Source organism: Rhinopithecus bieti, unplaced genomic scaffold (assembly GCF_001698545.2).
Source record: "Rhinopithecus bieti isolate Rb0 unplaced genomic scaffold, ASM169854v2 scaffold_2272, whole genome shotgun sequence".
In the NCBI taxonomy this organism is placed as follows: domain Eukaryota; kingdom Metazoa; phylum Chordata; class Mammalia; order Primates; family Cercopithecidae; genus Rhinopithecus; species Rhinopithecus bieti.
This window is the reverse complement of record NW_016804163.1, coordinates 6939888-6957194: the sequence shown is the minus strand read 5'-3', so window position 1 is coordinate 6957194 and position 17307 is coordinate 6939888. Positions and strand designations below refer to the sequence as shown.

The window sequence follows — 17307 nt, the reverse complement described above, 5'->3', positions numbered from 1 at the left end:
AATGGTGAATTTTTTCTTCCCTCCCATGCCCTAAGCATCACTTGGGTCTCCCTAGGCTCAAAAGAGAGAGTAAATCTCATGATATGTATATATTGGAAGAAGCCCAATTATTTGGAAGGCCATGGCTGTCCAAAGCTAAAAGGAGTATTGTAGAATTTGATACTATCCTTGAGCACAAGTATAGTGGGGGAAATCTTGAAACGGGGGCTGACAGATTTTAGCTTATTTTGACAGGCATGTGTAGATATTGACAAATTCTTAAGTTTCAGAGTGACCTCATCCTCTCCCAAAATTTCTTAAACTATGCCTTTACAAACAAGTATTTCTATTCTAATGATGTCTTCCTGAGTAAAATGTTGAATCACTCAAAGGACACAGATTAAAAGAGAGAGAGAGAAAAAAAAATGCCATGTGGGAGGGGCAGAGCTGTATAAAACCAGTCATTACCATGTCTGAACTGTAACAACTCTCAGAGGAGCATTGCCCGTCAGACAGCAACTCAGAGAATAACCAGAGAACAACCAGGTATTTCAATGATTTTCATGCCATCTCTATGGGAAATAGGATTTCATGTTTTCTCTTCCTTCATGCTGGTATTAATAGATTGAAAATTTGGATGTGGGGTGTTTGCAGAGGGGGAGTAAAATTTAAGTGGTGTTTTCTTGTTTAGTTGTTTAATTGAAAATAGTTTCTTTCAAGATTTAAATTAAGTTTATAAGGTTTAATTTTGAATCTCAGAAGCCAACAAATACATATGTAGCATTAACCAAAACAAAATGTACATTCAGATTGTGATGTCAATTTTATTGAACAGGTTAGAATATATATGTTCTCTGCTAGCTACTGTTTTGACACTAAATTTGATGGAAACAGCTAGATACATTAAAATATTTTCATTTAAGCAATTGAATGTAATCTCTACATTGTATATAAATAATAGGAAAAGAAGACTTCATTTGCATCTTAAATGAAAAAGCAGGAATTGCAAAAATTAAGCAGCAATAATATGTTTATTGAGTTTAGTTCAATCATGGGTCAATTTAGTGAAAGAAAATAATCAGCCAAACTAGTTGCAGGGTTGACTGAAGTATGGTTCAGTAAATAACTTAATACCCTATAAAAAGATACTTATTCATTACAAAAGCCATCTTAATTCTGTTGGGGGAAATGTAGCAGTGTCTGATGAGATGTTCCCCTGAAACTGGTGTTTTCTGTCAGTTCTCATTAATTTTTGTGGTCAATTTCAAAATATTTCCACTGTCTAATTGTAAACAAAATTTATTTTAAATGCTACAGCAAACTCTAATCTAACATCCAGGGCCAATAGGGTGAGAGACAATGTCCATGTGCCCGGTGACTCCTCCCAAATTCTTCCTTCCCTGTGCCAAGTTTCAGTGGTGCATTTGTCAACTTGTGTTGCAGGAACCAACACAAGCACCGCCAGGAAGCCCAGCCCTGCATATTATTCCCATTAATTCATCCTGGTAATACTATTAAACCTTAATTAAAAGAATAATATTTGGAAGTTAATGAGATCATATAAATTATTATAGAAAAATTCACAACAGATATACCTGTTCCAGGAGGCTGTGGTATTTCACAATACTCCATTACTTCAATTTTACATTGTTTTGAAAGATTTTCATTCAAACATAAAGTATGGCCTTATCTGAGAGTCAGGAAACACTGCATATGGGTGCCTTCATAGATTTCTAAAAGTATGAAGCTCTCAGACCTTACTTGAAAAATTTGTAGGAAAGCACTAGACTTGGAATCAGAAGTCTGTGATCCAGTCTAGGCTTCTGAAATGGACCAGCTGTGCAATCTCTATTTTCATATTTTCATTCATATTACAGAAATTGCTGAGCCTTACTGGACAGGTAATTATGCAAATTGAAAAGGGAGCTGAAGGAATTTGGTAACTGCCGTATAGACATCAAATATTATTTTTACATTAAATGTAATTAATTACATCTTATTTAAAAATATAATTGAAACTATTTTTTGAAAGAAGTAAATGCATCTAGGACAATTTGATTCTGTTCTTATTAACTTTTTTTCTTTATCAAGTTACCTTAAATTCTAACTTAGTATTAACAGAACTTTCTGATAGTTTGTCTTTAGAGTTAAATATTTTTACTATCAAAGTTACTATGTGGATTGTTACAAAGAATCATGTATTTAGGTATGGGAGAAGTCTAAATTTACTTTTCTGGCTCTGATCTCTTATTTACATTTTTCACATGGGGATCGAGAAATATTTTATTCATGTTATTAATACTGAGTTTGTTTCCAAAAGATATTGAGATAATTAATTTTAGAAATCTATACAATAAATCTAATTATTTAGACAATTTTAAATTTTAAGAGGAAGAGGAACAAATTTTTGAGCTATCCAATGTAATCTAGTATCTATGATGAAGCAAGAGAAAAATAAAAGTGACTTTTTTTTTCGTAATAAGCCTTCTAGTAGAATTACAGGGTTACTCCTTTTTCCTTTTGACTTCCTCTTTCTAGCATTTCTTGCACTACAACTTGCTTAAGCTCTTACACTTCATAGTGAAGCTATGCATCACCAAACGAAGCAATGTGGAACACTGGAAAGGGTGGGCTTCCTTAGGCAGACCTGGGCTTGAATCCCTGCTCCACTACCTACCAGCTGTGTGACATTATACAAGTTACTTAATGTCTCTGGGCATCAGGATATAATCTATAAAATAGGGAGAATCACCTCTACCTCATACAGATTCTGTAAAGATTAAATGAGGAGAGGAGGTGAGAGAGTTTTAGGGATACATTTTATTTAATTTACTATTTTTGTCTTGATAAAGTAGTCTGGTTGTATTCCAAATGAGACGTTTTAATACAAACAAATTCCAAACACTTTCTTAAAAAAAAGAAAAAAGCATTCATGAACCAAAGGTTCACACAAGAAAGAAGTGATCACTGGTCCTTGTTGGAGAGCCCTGCCGTGTGAGACCACAGGTGTAGACAGCCAAGACCAGAGCCAGAGGACATGCTTCCTCCTGGGTACTTGTACCAACCCCTCCCCAGTTCTGGGAAGGCACTGTCATAAGAAGGTTTCCTGAGGGATGATGAATATCAGCATTGTTTGGTATATTGATATATTTTGATAATTACAGGGTAAGTTTCAAGCTACGATGAAAGCAAAACATACAGCTGGAAAGACGATCATTGGTCAGGACCAAAAAACACACACACCTTGGGTGTGGGCATGAATTCAGTTGCCTGCAAAGCCTGAGGTCAGGGAAGGTCTCAGATAGTTCATACCTTGGTGTATACACAAGTTTCCTAGGCCTGGGATTAAGGATTATCCCTGCAATCTTGCCTGGCATTGACTTTCTACCTGGTGAGGTGGCAGAAGAAGGGGGTCGTCTAGTCCTCCCAGTAATGAACTCCCCAGTATAGGAAGCATTTTTTAGTAAGGCTGTGGTATGTGTGGTGCTATAGGGAAGGGGTGTTGGAATAGGGGCTGGGTGAAAGTCCAAACATTCAAACGATGAGTCCAAGCCACTTTAGAAGCAGGAAAGTAGAAAGAAGATTGACCATCTTACCAGATGCAACAAGGTATGTATGCAGGTGACATGCATTTCAATATGTGTGTGTCTTCCTGTGTGGCAGTGTGTGTGGTGTGGATGTGTGCAGTGTGCTTGTGGGGGCAGCACAGAAGTTGAGAGCATGACCCTAGGGTCTGCCAACCTGGCTTCAATTCCTACTCCTGTCCCTGTCATTGTTATTCTATGGAATGTCACCAAGTGTCACTGCTCATCATACAAAACACTTCATGTATCTCAGGAGTGGCTATGTAATTTACAGGGTCTGGTGCACAATGAAAATGTGGGCCTTTTGTTTAAAATTATCAAGAATTTCAAGATGGCGATAGGAGGGCATTTGGCCAAACAAGGGGCTTTTTACAGCTGCACAGGTGGCATGTCCAAGAAGCTGTCCCTGCCCTGCCTCATGTTGTTCCATGAGGAAGAACAGAGAGGGAATCTGTCCCTACACAGAGTGCAGCCTGTCCTACTGTGCTGACCTCACCCAAAATGTTACCTCGTGTTTCAGAGCTGTTCTTTTCTTCCTCTCTTTGCTTCTAGATTGAAACAATGGAGGACCTTTGTGTGGCAAACACACTCTTTGCCCTCAATTTATTCAAGCATCTGGCAAAAGCAAGCCCCACCCAGAACCTCTTCTTCTCCCCATGGAGCATCTCGTCCACCATGGCCATGGTCTACATGGGCTCCAGGGGCAGCACCCAAGACCAGATGGCCAAGGTGAGTTTGAGCTGAAGCTCCACATTTGGGCCGAGTGGTTCCTGAATGGAATTGGAGAACTGCTCTTGTTTTATGCTAAAGACATGTGACTCAGGAGGTCAGCAATCATCACAGGTAATGCAGGACTGATCTTTACAACACGAGTTCCTTAGATTCAAATCTATAAGACAGCCAAACCCCAAAATCCCTCAGTTGTAGCTGTTGAAGGCATATCAGAGTTGAATAGCCTGCAAGGCTGGAAACAGTTATGTTTCCAGATAGGCAGTTAAGTGGCTGCATCTTATATTTTAATAATTTAATATTCTTGTTTTTCAAAGTGAGTGTGTCGTACCCATTATCTCATCCAGTTTTAAGACAGATATCATTTTACAGATGAGAGTCCTGGTGGTGTCAATGAAGCCCCACTGTCTCCTAACTCCTAGCTTGGGTTCCTTCCCATTGCTCTGCCACTGTGGTGTTCGTTCCCTATTCCTATGAAGAATTTCTCCCAATAATGTTAGGAGGGTATCACAAAGGGAAGAAAAACATACCACGGTGGTGCTCACTATACCCACAGAGATGCATGGATAGTGTTGTAGCTGCAGAAGATCATGCCTGTGAGGTCACGGTAGCACAATGAGACCTGACATTATGCATGGCCAACCCTGAAAACCAAGGTGGATGGGATGCACAACATCATCATGAGGGATTTCTGCAAGGCCACTGCCTGCCTTCCTTGGTGAATGGACATGGACTCAGTCAGGAAACTCTTTCCACTGAGTCTGGGCCCTTGAAATTATGCTGGACTACTTCAATTATACACGGCAATCACCATGCAGTAGTCAGTCACTCAGCACATATAAAGTTCTTGCGATCATGTTATTTCCCAGGTTAGTGACCTCGATGTGGCCATCATATCATTAAAATTCTCTTGCATTCACAAACACAAACATTAACATTAAATGCTTTAAGGACAAGTATGCATTGTGCATGCAGTCACACCAAGATGCTGCCGGCTGGTTTCCAGTTTCCCACAAGAAGGTACCTGAGTGTAAATACATTCTTTCCATGCACATGGTGACCCGTGTAAGGTGGGCCTCATTTGAAGTTTGAAGTTTCACAGAGAGAGCATTGGCCAATCTTGCTGCAGGAAGACAAGGGATGGGTGAATCACTCTCTGTGTTTGTGACAGTTTAAACATTGAGACTTACAACAAAACTCAATTGCTCAACTCCCTGACACAAGTAGTCTTTTGCAATATTCTTTCCCCATTATGTTTTCTTTTTTGCCTTGAAAGAATAAAGATAGTAAATTGGCACAAAAACTTTAGAAACACCAGGTCTTAGGTTTTTTTCTTTTTTCCTTTTTTTTTTTTTTTTTTTGAGATGGAGTCTCACTCTGTCACCCAGGTTGGAGGGCAGTGGCGTGATCTTGGCTCACTGCAACCTCCACCTCCCAGGTTCAAGCCATTCTCCTGCCTCAGCCTCCCAAAGTAGTTGGGATTACAGGTGCCTGCCACGATGCCCGGCTAGTTTTTGTATTAGTAGAGACCAGTGTATTAGTCACTCTGGTCTCAAACTGCTGACCTTATGATCCACCTGCCTCGGCCTCCCAAAGTGCTGGGATTACAGGCGTGAGCCACCGCACCCGGCCTAGGTTTTTTTTGTTTGTTTGTTTTGTTTTGTTTTTAAATTTAAAGGAATTAGTAGCAATGTATTTTGGGAGCAAATGCTAAATGAAGTGCTCTGGGCTTTTAAAGTAAAAATCTTGATTTTGGTACTAGGGGAAAATAAACCGGTCACTCTGGACACATGACAGCTTTCCTCTATCTAAGAAGTGCTTTAAGCCTTTGGGACTGTGCAAGGATTCTACATAGTTTTTGTTTGTTTGTTTGTTTTTGGTTTTTTGAGACTCTATATAGTCTTTTTACAACTCTGTTGCATGTGTAGATTTTGAAACTCAAATGTTAATATGATTGCTTCCCAAATAAAAAGAAAAAGACATTGATTGGCTTGGAGAAAGAAACAGACTGTGGGGACAGACGTATCTGTGTTTGAGTCATGGCTTTGTTCCTTCATACGTGTGTGTGAGGACATTGAAACCATTTGCATCTCAGCTTTCTCATCTACAGAATGAGAATAAAAATGTGTAGCATGCAAGACCGTTGTGAAGCTTAGAGATACTACGTAAGACACTTAGTAGCCGTCATTGTAATAACAACCAATACTTATTAGTGCCTTAGCCAGGCATCTTTCTAAGAACTTCTCATAAATTTACTCACATAAGACAAAATACTATGAGGTAGGTACGATGATTACCATACTCATTTTACAGATGAGGGAATCGGGGCAAGAAGAGGCCACACATTTGAGAATTGCTGTAGCTATTAGAAGTGGTATATTTGTAGTGAAAGAAAAGAATAAATAAAAGGCAGAAGCTCCTGGACACGTAGGTCAGTGGGAATTAGGGTACAAGCTCTTTTCCTTAGAGTGAGGAAACAGACCCATCCAGGCCAAACTGCCTCACTATTTTCTCCGTGGCCTTGGCATGGACTAGGGGCAGCTCACAGTCCCACTTTTGCAGGGACATCTCCCTGAGTGACTTTAAGGCTGATTCAGGAAGGCTTTAGTGCTAGCCCAGAGAACCCTGATTCAAGGGTCAATTTCCTTGGAAGGGAGGAAAACTAGCCAAGCTGTGGCAGGAAATATTCTTCTTTTATGTGAGGGCGGAGTTGCACCACTTCTTTTCAGAGAATACTAGGAGTTACGATGTATGACTCAAAGAGCAGAGAAAGACCTCACAAACTGTAACAGCTTTCCCTCTAGCCCAGAAATTCACCAACTTGCTGGACAAGGCTGCCTTCATTAACTTTATTAGCAGAACCCCAATCATCAAGCCACTTACCAGATCGGCTTCTCCTCAGGGACCCCATAGGGAGGTGCTGCAGGACCATGGGTTCCCAAGAAGGTTGGAAGGGGTGGGTGGCTGGAAGGCAGGGCCAGCTTGCAGGTATTAAGACTGGCAGACCAAGGCGGGCAGGCAGCAGTGTTGTGGGAAGGGGATCTGAGGCAGCTTCAGAGGGGACAGTCCTTGCTGCCAGCTTCCCTGTGTCAGCTGAAACGGCCTACTTACCATACAAAGAGATTCACGTGTCACCAGACCAACTTGTCCCTCACATGGACATTAATTTCTCTGTGTATGAATGTGGTATGTGTAAATATTTTAGGTGAATCCTGTTACTATTCGTGACCTGTTTTTATGCTTTAGCTGACTCTGGCTTGTAGTTTTTGACAGGTTGAAAGGATTCTGTGTATAAGGCCACTGAAAAGAGAGAGACACACAAGGTTCTGAGTTAACCTTGTGACTTTCTTCAAAATACTGGCATTTTTTTCAAGGCCATTTATTGGTTGGATATAATTTAGATAATTTGGGTAAGAGGTTTTAAATCATCTCATAATAACAATTTGTTTTCCAAAATGGCCAGGATATAAATTAATCTAAAACACCTCATGCTGTTTTCTATAAAGGAAATTTAGGTTGGCTGATACTTTTATATTACACAGAAAGAGTATTGAGTATCTATGCTTGTTCCCCACGTATAAGGGCAGGGAAAAGATCTAGGACCGTTTTAGAGCCACCTGATAGCCATCCGTTTTAAAAGTTCAGTAAATCCGCGGGCAAGTGTAACCATTTTCTCTAATTCTGGTTGTAGGTGCTTCAGTTTAATGAAGTGGGAGCCAATGCAGTTACCCCTGTGACTCCAGAGAACTTGACCAGCTGTGGGTTCATGCAGCAGATCCAGAAGGGCACTTATCCTGACGCGATTTTGCAGGTATCTGACTTATTGGTCCATATTTCTTTTGTGGTTTATTTTTGCAATCTTCTTGTCTTAAATTCACAATGTTAGACTGGGAAGGAAGCGAATATACCCTCCCCCATTCACAGAAAGAAAACTAAGACTCAGAGTCATTAAGAAAAACATATCCTAAGGTGATATGCATAACAAGAGCCAGGAAAGAATCCAGACTTTATGAGTTTTAGGTCAAGCCTATTTATTTCTAAATTCTCTCACACCCCTCTGTCATTGGTGAGGTATGTGTTATTTATTATAAATCCACAGCAGAGACTCCTAGAATACATGTGTATGCATGAGGATTTCCAGAGGAGAGAGGGTAGGGACTGACAATTAATTGAGAAATGGTGGAAGGTCAGGCCCAATGATTGCATGAGAAATCACTGACCTTCAGATATCTTTCCTTCTATATATCTAACTTATCATCTGTCATTGATCTCTCTCATCTATCTTATCTGTCATACATCTATCAATCCTATCTATCTGTTATCTATCATCTATGATCTGTCTTCTCTCTCATTTAATCTACTAATCAATCAGCTATCTCTGGGAGTAATACATTTCCTCAATACTCCATTTCCTTAAATGTCAGCTATCCAGTTAAGTTATAGAACCTGAGTATAGACTGCTCCTGTTGGTAACCAACTTCCACAGTCATGCTTATGAGGTAGATTATGAAGAGGTATCTCCCACAGCTCTCTTCCTGGGCACTCTGACACTCCTTCTACCCATTGCCCAGGGAATTATGGGCTAGAGGAGGTGGACAGGACCCTGATCATGTGGAGATTCCGCCAGGTGTCCTGCAGTACCTGGCAGTCCATCAGGAGGGCTCTGTCCCCTGCCCTAGGACAGGCTGCTACTGTGACCAACCCCTGTGTCTGACATGGTGCTTACAAACTTCAGGTTGAGGACTGAAATTACCATTCACTTTTGTGGTTTACTAAAACCCGTATTTCCCACTGCATAGGTTGCCCCATAAAATAGGTAACTAGAGAAGCTATATGAACTTTGTAAGATCATTACTAAGGCAACATTTCCTTCCTGTCAGCTTTATTGAGGTATAATGGACAAATAAAAATTATACATGTTCAAGATGTACAGTGTGATGACTTGCTGTACCTATACATTGCGAAATTATTACAGTCAAATTAATGAACACATCCATCACTACAATTAACTACCATTTGTATGTATGTGTGTATGTATAGTGAGGACACTTAAAAATACATTCTTCACAAATTTCAAGTAAACAGTTTTATTAACTATAACTATTAATGAACACAGTCTTCTTAACTATAGCCATTATACTGTACATTAGATCCCCAGAGCTTATCCATCTTATAAATATAACAAAAATTCCTTAGAGACCTTGACGTTTAGGAAACTGAAAAGGGGCCTTTCTTCTAGGCTGTTGGTCATCTCCTGGTTAAATCCAATCCATAGACACAGCAAAATGTGAAAGAAATTAAAATTCACCTTATTAGTTTTAATGCACCACATCCTTATCAAAATAATTTTCTCAAAGATTCCTCTAAAGTACCGAAATAAAGTATGTATCAATATAGCATTTCATGATTGTATTCAAAAACTATTATCACGGCTTAAGAACGGTCTTGTTTAGTAGTCCTGTGTTATATATAGAGAATCCCTTCTTTCTGTTCAAGGCACAAGCTGCAGATAAAATCCATTCATCCTTCCGCTCTCTCAGCTCTGCAATCAATGCATCCACAGGAGATTATTTACTGGAAAGTGTCAATAAACTGTTTGGTGAGAAGTCTGCGAGCTTCAGAGAAGTAAGTGAAACCTGTAATTGAAATGGCTGGATCCCAAACAAGTAATGAAGTCACTTTCAAAGCAGTTCTCTACAATTCTACAGTTCATAAAAGCAGAACTGGAATTCCACACCAGCTCCCTAGGGCTGGCCTGGCATAACAGCTGCCCCTCCTGTACCCTCTGGGGCTTCCTCCTCTTCCTGTTGCAAATGTCCCAATTGCAGAGTCATAAATCAGGAAAACAAATACAACTGTTTTCCAGAGACACTATCCCCCAAGCCAAACCTCTTTCCTTTTTTTCTGTCTCTATAATGCAAAGAGTTCAAGAAGGTAGATAGAGTTGGGGTGGGAGTGTGGACAAGGGGTCTGCACTCTTTCCCCCTTCAGCACCTGCCTTCCATAGCCAACCTCCACTCCCACCCTACCCCAGGTATCCTAATCTCAATAGGAAGACCGTAATTCACAATTATGCCATGGCTTGTTTGGTATGCATTTTATATAACTTTTGTCATTTTCTTGCTTTAAAGGAATATATTCGACTCTGTCAGAAATATTACTCCTCAGAACCCCAAGCAGTAGACTTCCTAGAATATGCAGAAGAAGCCAGAAAAAAGATTAATTCCTGGGTCAAGACTCAAACCCAAGGTAAAACCAAGAAAATATTTTCTTTTCTTCTTTCCAGTTAGAAAACTCTGATCTATCTTTTCCCATCCATGAACTTAGCCCTCATCCCTTTACAATTTGTCTAACTTTAGTTACTTTGGTGGATGCAACGTTATTCCTGATTAGCTCAGTTGTGTTTTAACTGAGAGGAAATAATTGAGACCTACTAATAGAAGATATATGTTTAGTACTTAAATATTTGATTTTGGATATTGCTTGAGGATAGAATATGAAAGGAAGCAGAAGCTTTCAAAATAGGAAATATGAGCATTGAAATAATTGTGAGTCTACGCCCACTGTGGACAAAAAGAAAACAAGGCTCGACCCTGAGCTTAGTAAATGGTATGAGCTGTAAAGAATACAGGCAGTGGAGGAGGGAAGAATCATAAAATTATTTTCACTGTTTCTTCTCTTTCACCATTCAAAGCCAATCCACTGGCAAGGTTTTTTGGTCTCTGCTTCATCCCTCCTTGATTATCTAAGTCGAGTCTACCATTTTAACTCATGTTCTTAATTCTTTCACAGGCTCCTACCTCCCTTTGTATATTTTTAATTCAATCATCTATTCATTGTAATTTAGTTCATTGCATCATTTATTCATTAAATTCGTTCATTCATTAAGTTCAATGAAGTTCATTCACTTAGTCAACAAATATTTATCCACCACACACCATGTGCCAGAAACTATATGTGGAGATAAAGATAAAAATGGTAAATCCTGCCACCATAGAGCTTACAGAGGAGGAGTTCAATCATGTTGGAAATTGCTATACAGTAGTAGTCAGTGCTTTTATTGAGAAGTACAGGTGCTATGTGGGAGTACACAGGAAAGGCATCTGACTCGATTTAAAAATGTTTAAACTGTAATTGGGAAGACAGACTGGAGCTGGCCAGGTGGAGGGCACGTGCCTGGGGGGAGATTTCCAGACCGAGTGCACAGAATATGCAAAGGTCCAGAGGTAACCCTAAGGAGAAGAATAGAGTCTGGTCTCACTGGAGTGTGGAGGGCCAAGGGAAGGAGGTAAAATTAAAGAGGTGATGCAACACACTTATTATGATATTCCCACACTAGAAACTGTCAGTGACCTTCTACTGTCCTCAGGAGAAGGTCTTGTTCTTTACCTTGACTTTCAAGTTCTCAGTAATCCAGTTGACTGTCCTTGGCTACCACTGGCCCCTGGAGCTCCCGTAAACACTCATTGCTGCCTCTAGACTTTGCTTCTGAGGATGCCTCAACTACAGGATTAAAGCTGCAGTTTAAGTTGCAGCCAAAGTCTTACTCTTTCCTGGAAGTGTCTCCTAATCACTTCCTGATCTTTTCTTCTTCTCGTCTCCTCATCCGCTTTTTCAGCTTCACAAGTCATGTTAATGTTAGCCATATACGGCCTTAAGCAATTATGGAACTGATTTTTGTTAGTTTGCTTTGCTTTTCCTCTCAGGCTCTAATTATTTTTGGGTAGGGCCAGTATGTCACGCTTGTCCTGTGTCCCCACAAAAATTTGCACAATTTTTTGCTGACGGTGAAAATCCTTCATTCTTCTGAATTTCCAGATAGAATTGTAGGCCTTCAGTAAACAATCGTTGAATAATAACATATAAATGTATTTCTAAGAAATAGAGATGATTATGAATTCAGAATTGTGTAAGTATTTCATTCATTTATGATCTGTTAGGATTGGAAATGTCCTAAGAGAGCTCCTATCCTTCTTATCAATTTGTGTTTGCAGCACCATGTCCCCAAGAGGACATGGTGCTCCCCTAAGAGCCAGTTAGGTGCTCCCCTAACTGGCTCCCCTAGGATGCCACTGGCAGCGGTAAAGCCAGGGTTGCTTCTTCTTCTGATCCTTAGTCTAACTCCAGAATTCCCCAGTTGGATGTTTAAAGATTTTAATAACTTATTTTTTTTAAGGATTTTCGTTTAACTCTTATGTTTAAGACATTGTTTCAAGAAATAGTTTGGTGTCTTGGTTTATTACTTACCACAATGGAAAATGCACATAAACTAAGTTCTATGGGATTTTAAAATATATATTTTTTTGTTTATCTGAAAATAATTGATTTCCTTTTAGTTCTTCATTTTCACTGTGGATTTTGAAATACTGTTCTAAAATATTGACAGACCATTGACATAAAGAAAGCAGAGAAAGATGATTTAAATCAACAAAAGTTCAGTCAAAATGGAGAACAAAATTAAAGAGACAAATGGAAGTTTTGCTTTCTTTAAAGACCGGCATGAGTTGTTTTTCTCTTTAAACATTGTGCTAAATGGCTGTAAGTCAATCAGTTATTTTGCCAAGATGCTAAGCAGCTATTTTGGCAGATTGTTTTACCAGCTTTTGTAAGAATTGGAGAGAATTGTCTGTTTCATCATGTTATGATCGAATACTAGTTTTATCATACACATCACACATTACGATACCCCAATACTAACCAAAAATTTTAATAGCTTGGGAAATATATTGAATGTATCTATTAAATGAATACATTGAAGGTGAAACTGATGCAAGGCAGGCAAGCTCCAAAGTGGGGCTTAGCCTTCAAGGGTTCTTGGCTTCACTCAGGAAAGTATTCAAGGGTGAGCTGGAGGTAGGGTAGAAGAAAACAGTTTTATTGAAGTGGCAATGTTAGAGCTCCATGATTGCTCCTGCTGAGAGGCACAGCTCAGGGCAGTTTTGCAGTCATATTTGTACCTACTTTTAATTACATGTAGATTAAGGGGCAGTTTATGTAGAAATTTCTAGGGAAGGGAGAGTAACTTTTGAGTCATCAGGTCATTGCCACGGACACGGAAAGAGGTGGTAACTCCAAGGTGTTGCCACCACAATGGTAAATTGACATGGCACACTGCTTCCACCCTGTCCCTGGTCCCTGTTTTAGCTAGCCCTTAGTTTGGTCTGGTGTCTAAACCAGACCAAACTCTGGTGTCCAGAGTCAGGTCCCACCTCCTACTTCAAAACCACATTGACCTATTAATTTGTTAAGAGTCTTGTATTTGTCGGTAGTTTTGACTGTGGAGGCAGAATTTTTACAAGCTTACCAGCATCATAACCTTGGGAAGACTGCTAACCTAGTGGTGTCCTTTGGTATAAAATGACACTAATAAAACCCACCTAAGAGAATAGCACAATAATATATTTTGATGCTTGGAATACTGCAGAGCAAGTACTAACTATGAGCAGACTGCTTCTTAAGCCAATTTCATTTTTTTAAATGATCACACTCAGTTGTCAATGTTTCTGTCAATCTTCTCGGGCTCACTCCTTCACTCCCTTCTCTGTATGGTCATAGTAGTTATATTAATTAGCTCAATTACAGAATTTATTACACAGCATTCCACAACTGATTTTGAATGTCTTTCCCAGTGTTCTAGGCTCATCCAGGATAATTATTCCTTTCTCATCTCTTTTATCTGCACTATTCTTAATTAAGGTCTAGCATATTTTTTTAAAAATGTTTTTGAATAAATGAGTGACACAGATCCTCAAACTGTCTAGACCAGATTTTGCAGTACATGATATATTTTGGAAAGGCACTATAATATTCCTTAAGAGCCTCTTTTTCACTTCCTTCTTACTTGAATAACTTTCAACTGCAAAGATTTGAGTAAACATTATAAAAGGAAGTGAAAATCTCCTTTCCAAATTTGATAGGAGGTCTAAATTTTAAAACGTTATTTCTTCATTTTCTTGGATTTTGCAAGCCTTTTGAGAAATTTGTTTCAATTTTAATTTTGCTTTAAATAAATCTAAAGAAAAACTTTAGCTTGAAGATCAACATCTCTGCAATTTGATGAATTTAGTTTGATGGCTACTCAGAAGATTCAGTAAGTAAATTTCACAGTTCTTGATTATGAAACCTAAATATATGTTATGTTTTCTGTAGGCAAAATCCTAAACTTGTTACCTGAAGGTTCTGTAGATGGGGATACCAGGATGGTCCTGGTGAATGCTGTCTACTTCAAAGGAAAGTGGAAAACTCCATTTGAGAAGAAACTAAATGGGCTTTATCCTTTCCGTGTGAACTCGGTATGAGACAACAAAATATATCTTCCTAGTATATATTTTAGGGCCTTTGACAAGATACAGACAGAAAAATTAGACACCGCTCATTCATTTTCCTACATGACTTGCTAATTAGAAGTATCTGACTCTTTCAAGAAACAGTATAGGTAGAGGGGAAGACCATGGCTTTTTAATTATACATGCCCAGACTCAAACGTTGACTCTACCACTTAGTTCAGAGGGCTGTAAATATTGAGACATGAGTTCCTGGCCCATAGTAACAACTAAACAAGTGTTTTATAATTATGGTGGTCATTACCATTGTTGTCCATCTTACTAAATAAAGGGCATAAAGTTGAACAAGCTAATAACATCAGAGTACCCACTAAGGATGTACAAATATTTTATTTTGTTGATAAAAAAACCACATTTATCCAACACTAAAGTAGAACCCATCCTCCTTTATGTCTAATTTTAAATCTCTTGATACCTTATAACCAACTTCCATATTTTACTTTTTAATAATATTAGACTCAGCACACACCTGTACAGATGATGTACTTGCGTAAAAAGCTAAACATTGGATACATAGAAGACCTGAAGGCTCAGATTCTAGAACTCCCATATGCTGGAGATGTTAGCATGTTTCTGTTGCTTCCAGATGAAATTGCCGATGTGTCCACTGGCTTGGAACTGGTAAGACATTGAGATATTCAAGTTTCTGGGGCTAAACCTACCTTTCGTGAGATGAATATATACTCCTTACAAATGGTGTGGTAATTTCTCACGGAAATATATGAAACAGTTGATAGTAAATATGGCATACCTCTACATTTCACTCAAAGCCTTAACTATATCATACATATTACCTTCTTGTAAAAACCTGACCAATCTGTTAACTTTTTATATCACCCACAATAAAGTCACTGATTTTTAATATTAGACTTAAAGTTGTTTTCCTTCTGTTCTAATACTTGCTGTATTTTCTTTGCTTTGTTTTGTTTTGCTTTGCAGCTGGAAAGTGAAATAACCTATGACAAACTCAACAAGTGGACCAGCAAAGACACAATGGCTGAAGATGATGTTGAGGTGTACATACCCCAGTTCAAATTAGAAGAGCATTATGAACTCAAATCCATTCTGAGAAGCATGGGCATGGAGGATGCCTTCGACAAGGGACAGGCCAATTTCTCAGGGATGTCGGAGCGGAACGACCTGTTTCTTTCTGAAGTGTTCCACCAAGCCATGGTAGACGTGAATGAGGAGGGCACTGAAGCGGCCGCTGGCACAGGAGGCGTTATGTCAGGGAGAACCGGTCACGGAGGCCCACAGTTTGTGGCAGATCATCCTTTCCTTTTCCTTATTATGCATAAAATAACCAAGTGCATTTTATTTTTTGGCAAATTTTCCTCACCCTAAAACCAAAACGTGCTGTTTCTGCAAAAGATTTTTGTGGATGAGCTGTGTGCCTCAGAATTGCTATTTCAAATTGCCAAAAATTGAGAGATGCTTTCTGCGTATTTCTGTTCTTCTGAACAACTTCTGCTACACACTAAATAAAAACACGGAAATAATTAGACAATTGTCTATTATAACATGACAACCCCATTAATCATTTGGTCTTCTAAAATGGGATGAAGCCCTTTTAGATTTTCCTTACTCTCAGTTTATTTTTATAACATTAACTTTTACTTTGTTATTTATTATTTTATATAATGGTGAGTTTTTAAATTATTGCTCACTGTCTATTGAATGTAGCTAATAAAGTTATAGAAGCAGATGATCAGTTAATTTCCTATCTAAAAAATGCCTTTACTTGTTCTCATAATGAAGAATAAGTAGGTATCCCTCCATGTCTTTCTATAGAATAAATATCTAGAAAAAACATTAAACAATAGGCAAATATATGTTATATGCATTTCTAGCAATACATACCACATACATATGTCTGTATCTTATATTCAATTGCAAGTATATAATAAATAAACCTGCTTCCAAACAACAATACGTTTGTTGTCATTTCATTAGGTCTGCAGATCATAGACCTATTATACTTTGACGCCTAGGAGTTGAGCACCATGACTCACTTGTGAGAACTCAGAAAAAATAGACAGGATGAAGGATCCAAGGCATAACTACCTTCATTCAAAAAGACCCAATGTTGAGGGTGAGTGGGATGGGGTTGTATGAAAAATGGATTAGAGCTGCTTTCTCACAGCAGCAAAGACATAGCAATTCAGAATAGTCTAAGTTAGAGTCCTTTGGGGAAACCAGTGTCTAAACATTAAGGACACCAGGATTAATGACCAAGTCCAGTGGTCCAGACACAGAAGAAGGCCTCAGTCATTGAGCTGAGAGTTGCAAGCAGTGAAGATGGGAGATGGACTGGGTGCAAGAGCAGGAGGGGAAACATAAGATGGCTCCTTCTACGGGTGCTTGTTTCTAATAGCAGTGAATGCTTCTGAGTGAGTCAGAGGCGGAGAAGAACATAATTGAAGACTTGAGAAATAAGGCAAGTTGTAGGCTGGGGGTCTGAACAACAGAGTCTGGCTGCAGGAGTGTGGCTGGAAACTGGAAATGTACCACAGTCCCTTCGATGGCAGGCAGGGATGCTTGACCCACGAGAACATGATAGCTAAAGACATGGCCTCAAGACAGACTCTCTGCCTCCAAATCCCAGTTGACACTTACAAGGAGCTTACCCAGAGGCCAACCATGGTGCTTCTTTTTGCTTCAGTTTTCTCTTG

The 17307-nt window shown here is 39.0% G+C and overlaps 1 protein-coding gene across 2 annotated transcripts; it reads left to right on the top strand.

The window, feature by feature from the left end:
- Window positions 1-458: 458 nt before the first annotated feature.
- On the top strand, window positions 459-16567 carry SERPINB2 (serpin family B member 2). 2 transcript variants are annotated; one of them, XM_017867104.1, is made up of 8 exons: window positions 459-525; window positions 4116-4292; window positions 7984-8103; window positions 9789-9917; window positions 10424-10541; window positions 14442-14584; window positions 15092-15256; window positions 15575-16567. In XM_017867104.1, the coding sequence occupies exons 2-8, from the start codon at window positions 4125-4127 to the stop codon at window positions 15977-15979; spliced, it is 1248 nt and encodes a 415-aa protein (XP_017722593.1). In that variant the 5' UTR covers window positions 459-525; window positions 4116-4124; the 3' UTR covers window positions 15980-16567. The 2 variants fall into 2 exon arrangements, with proteins under 2 accessions (XP_017722593.1, XP_017722594.1); XM_017867105.1 differs by lacking the exon at window positions 459-525 and adding an exon at window positions 2524-2775 and having other exon boundaries at window positions 15575-16565.
- Window positions 16568-17307: the final 740 nt, after the last annotated feature.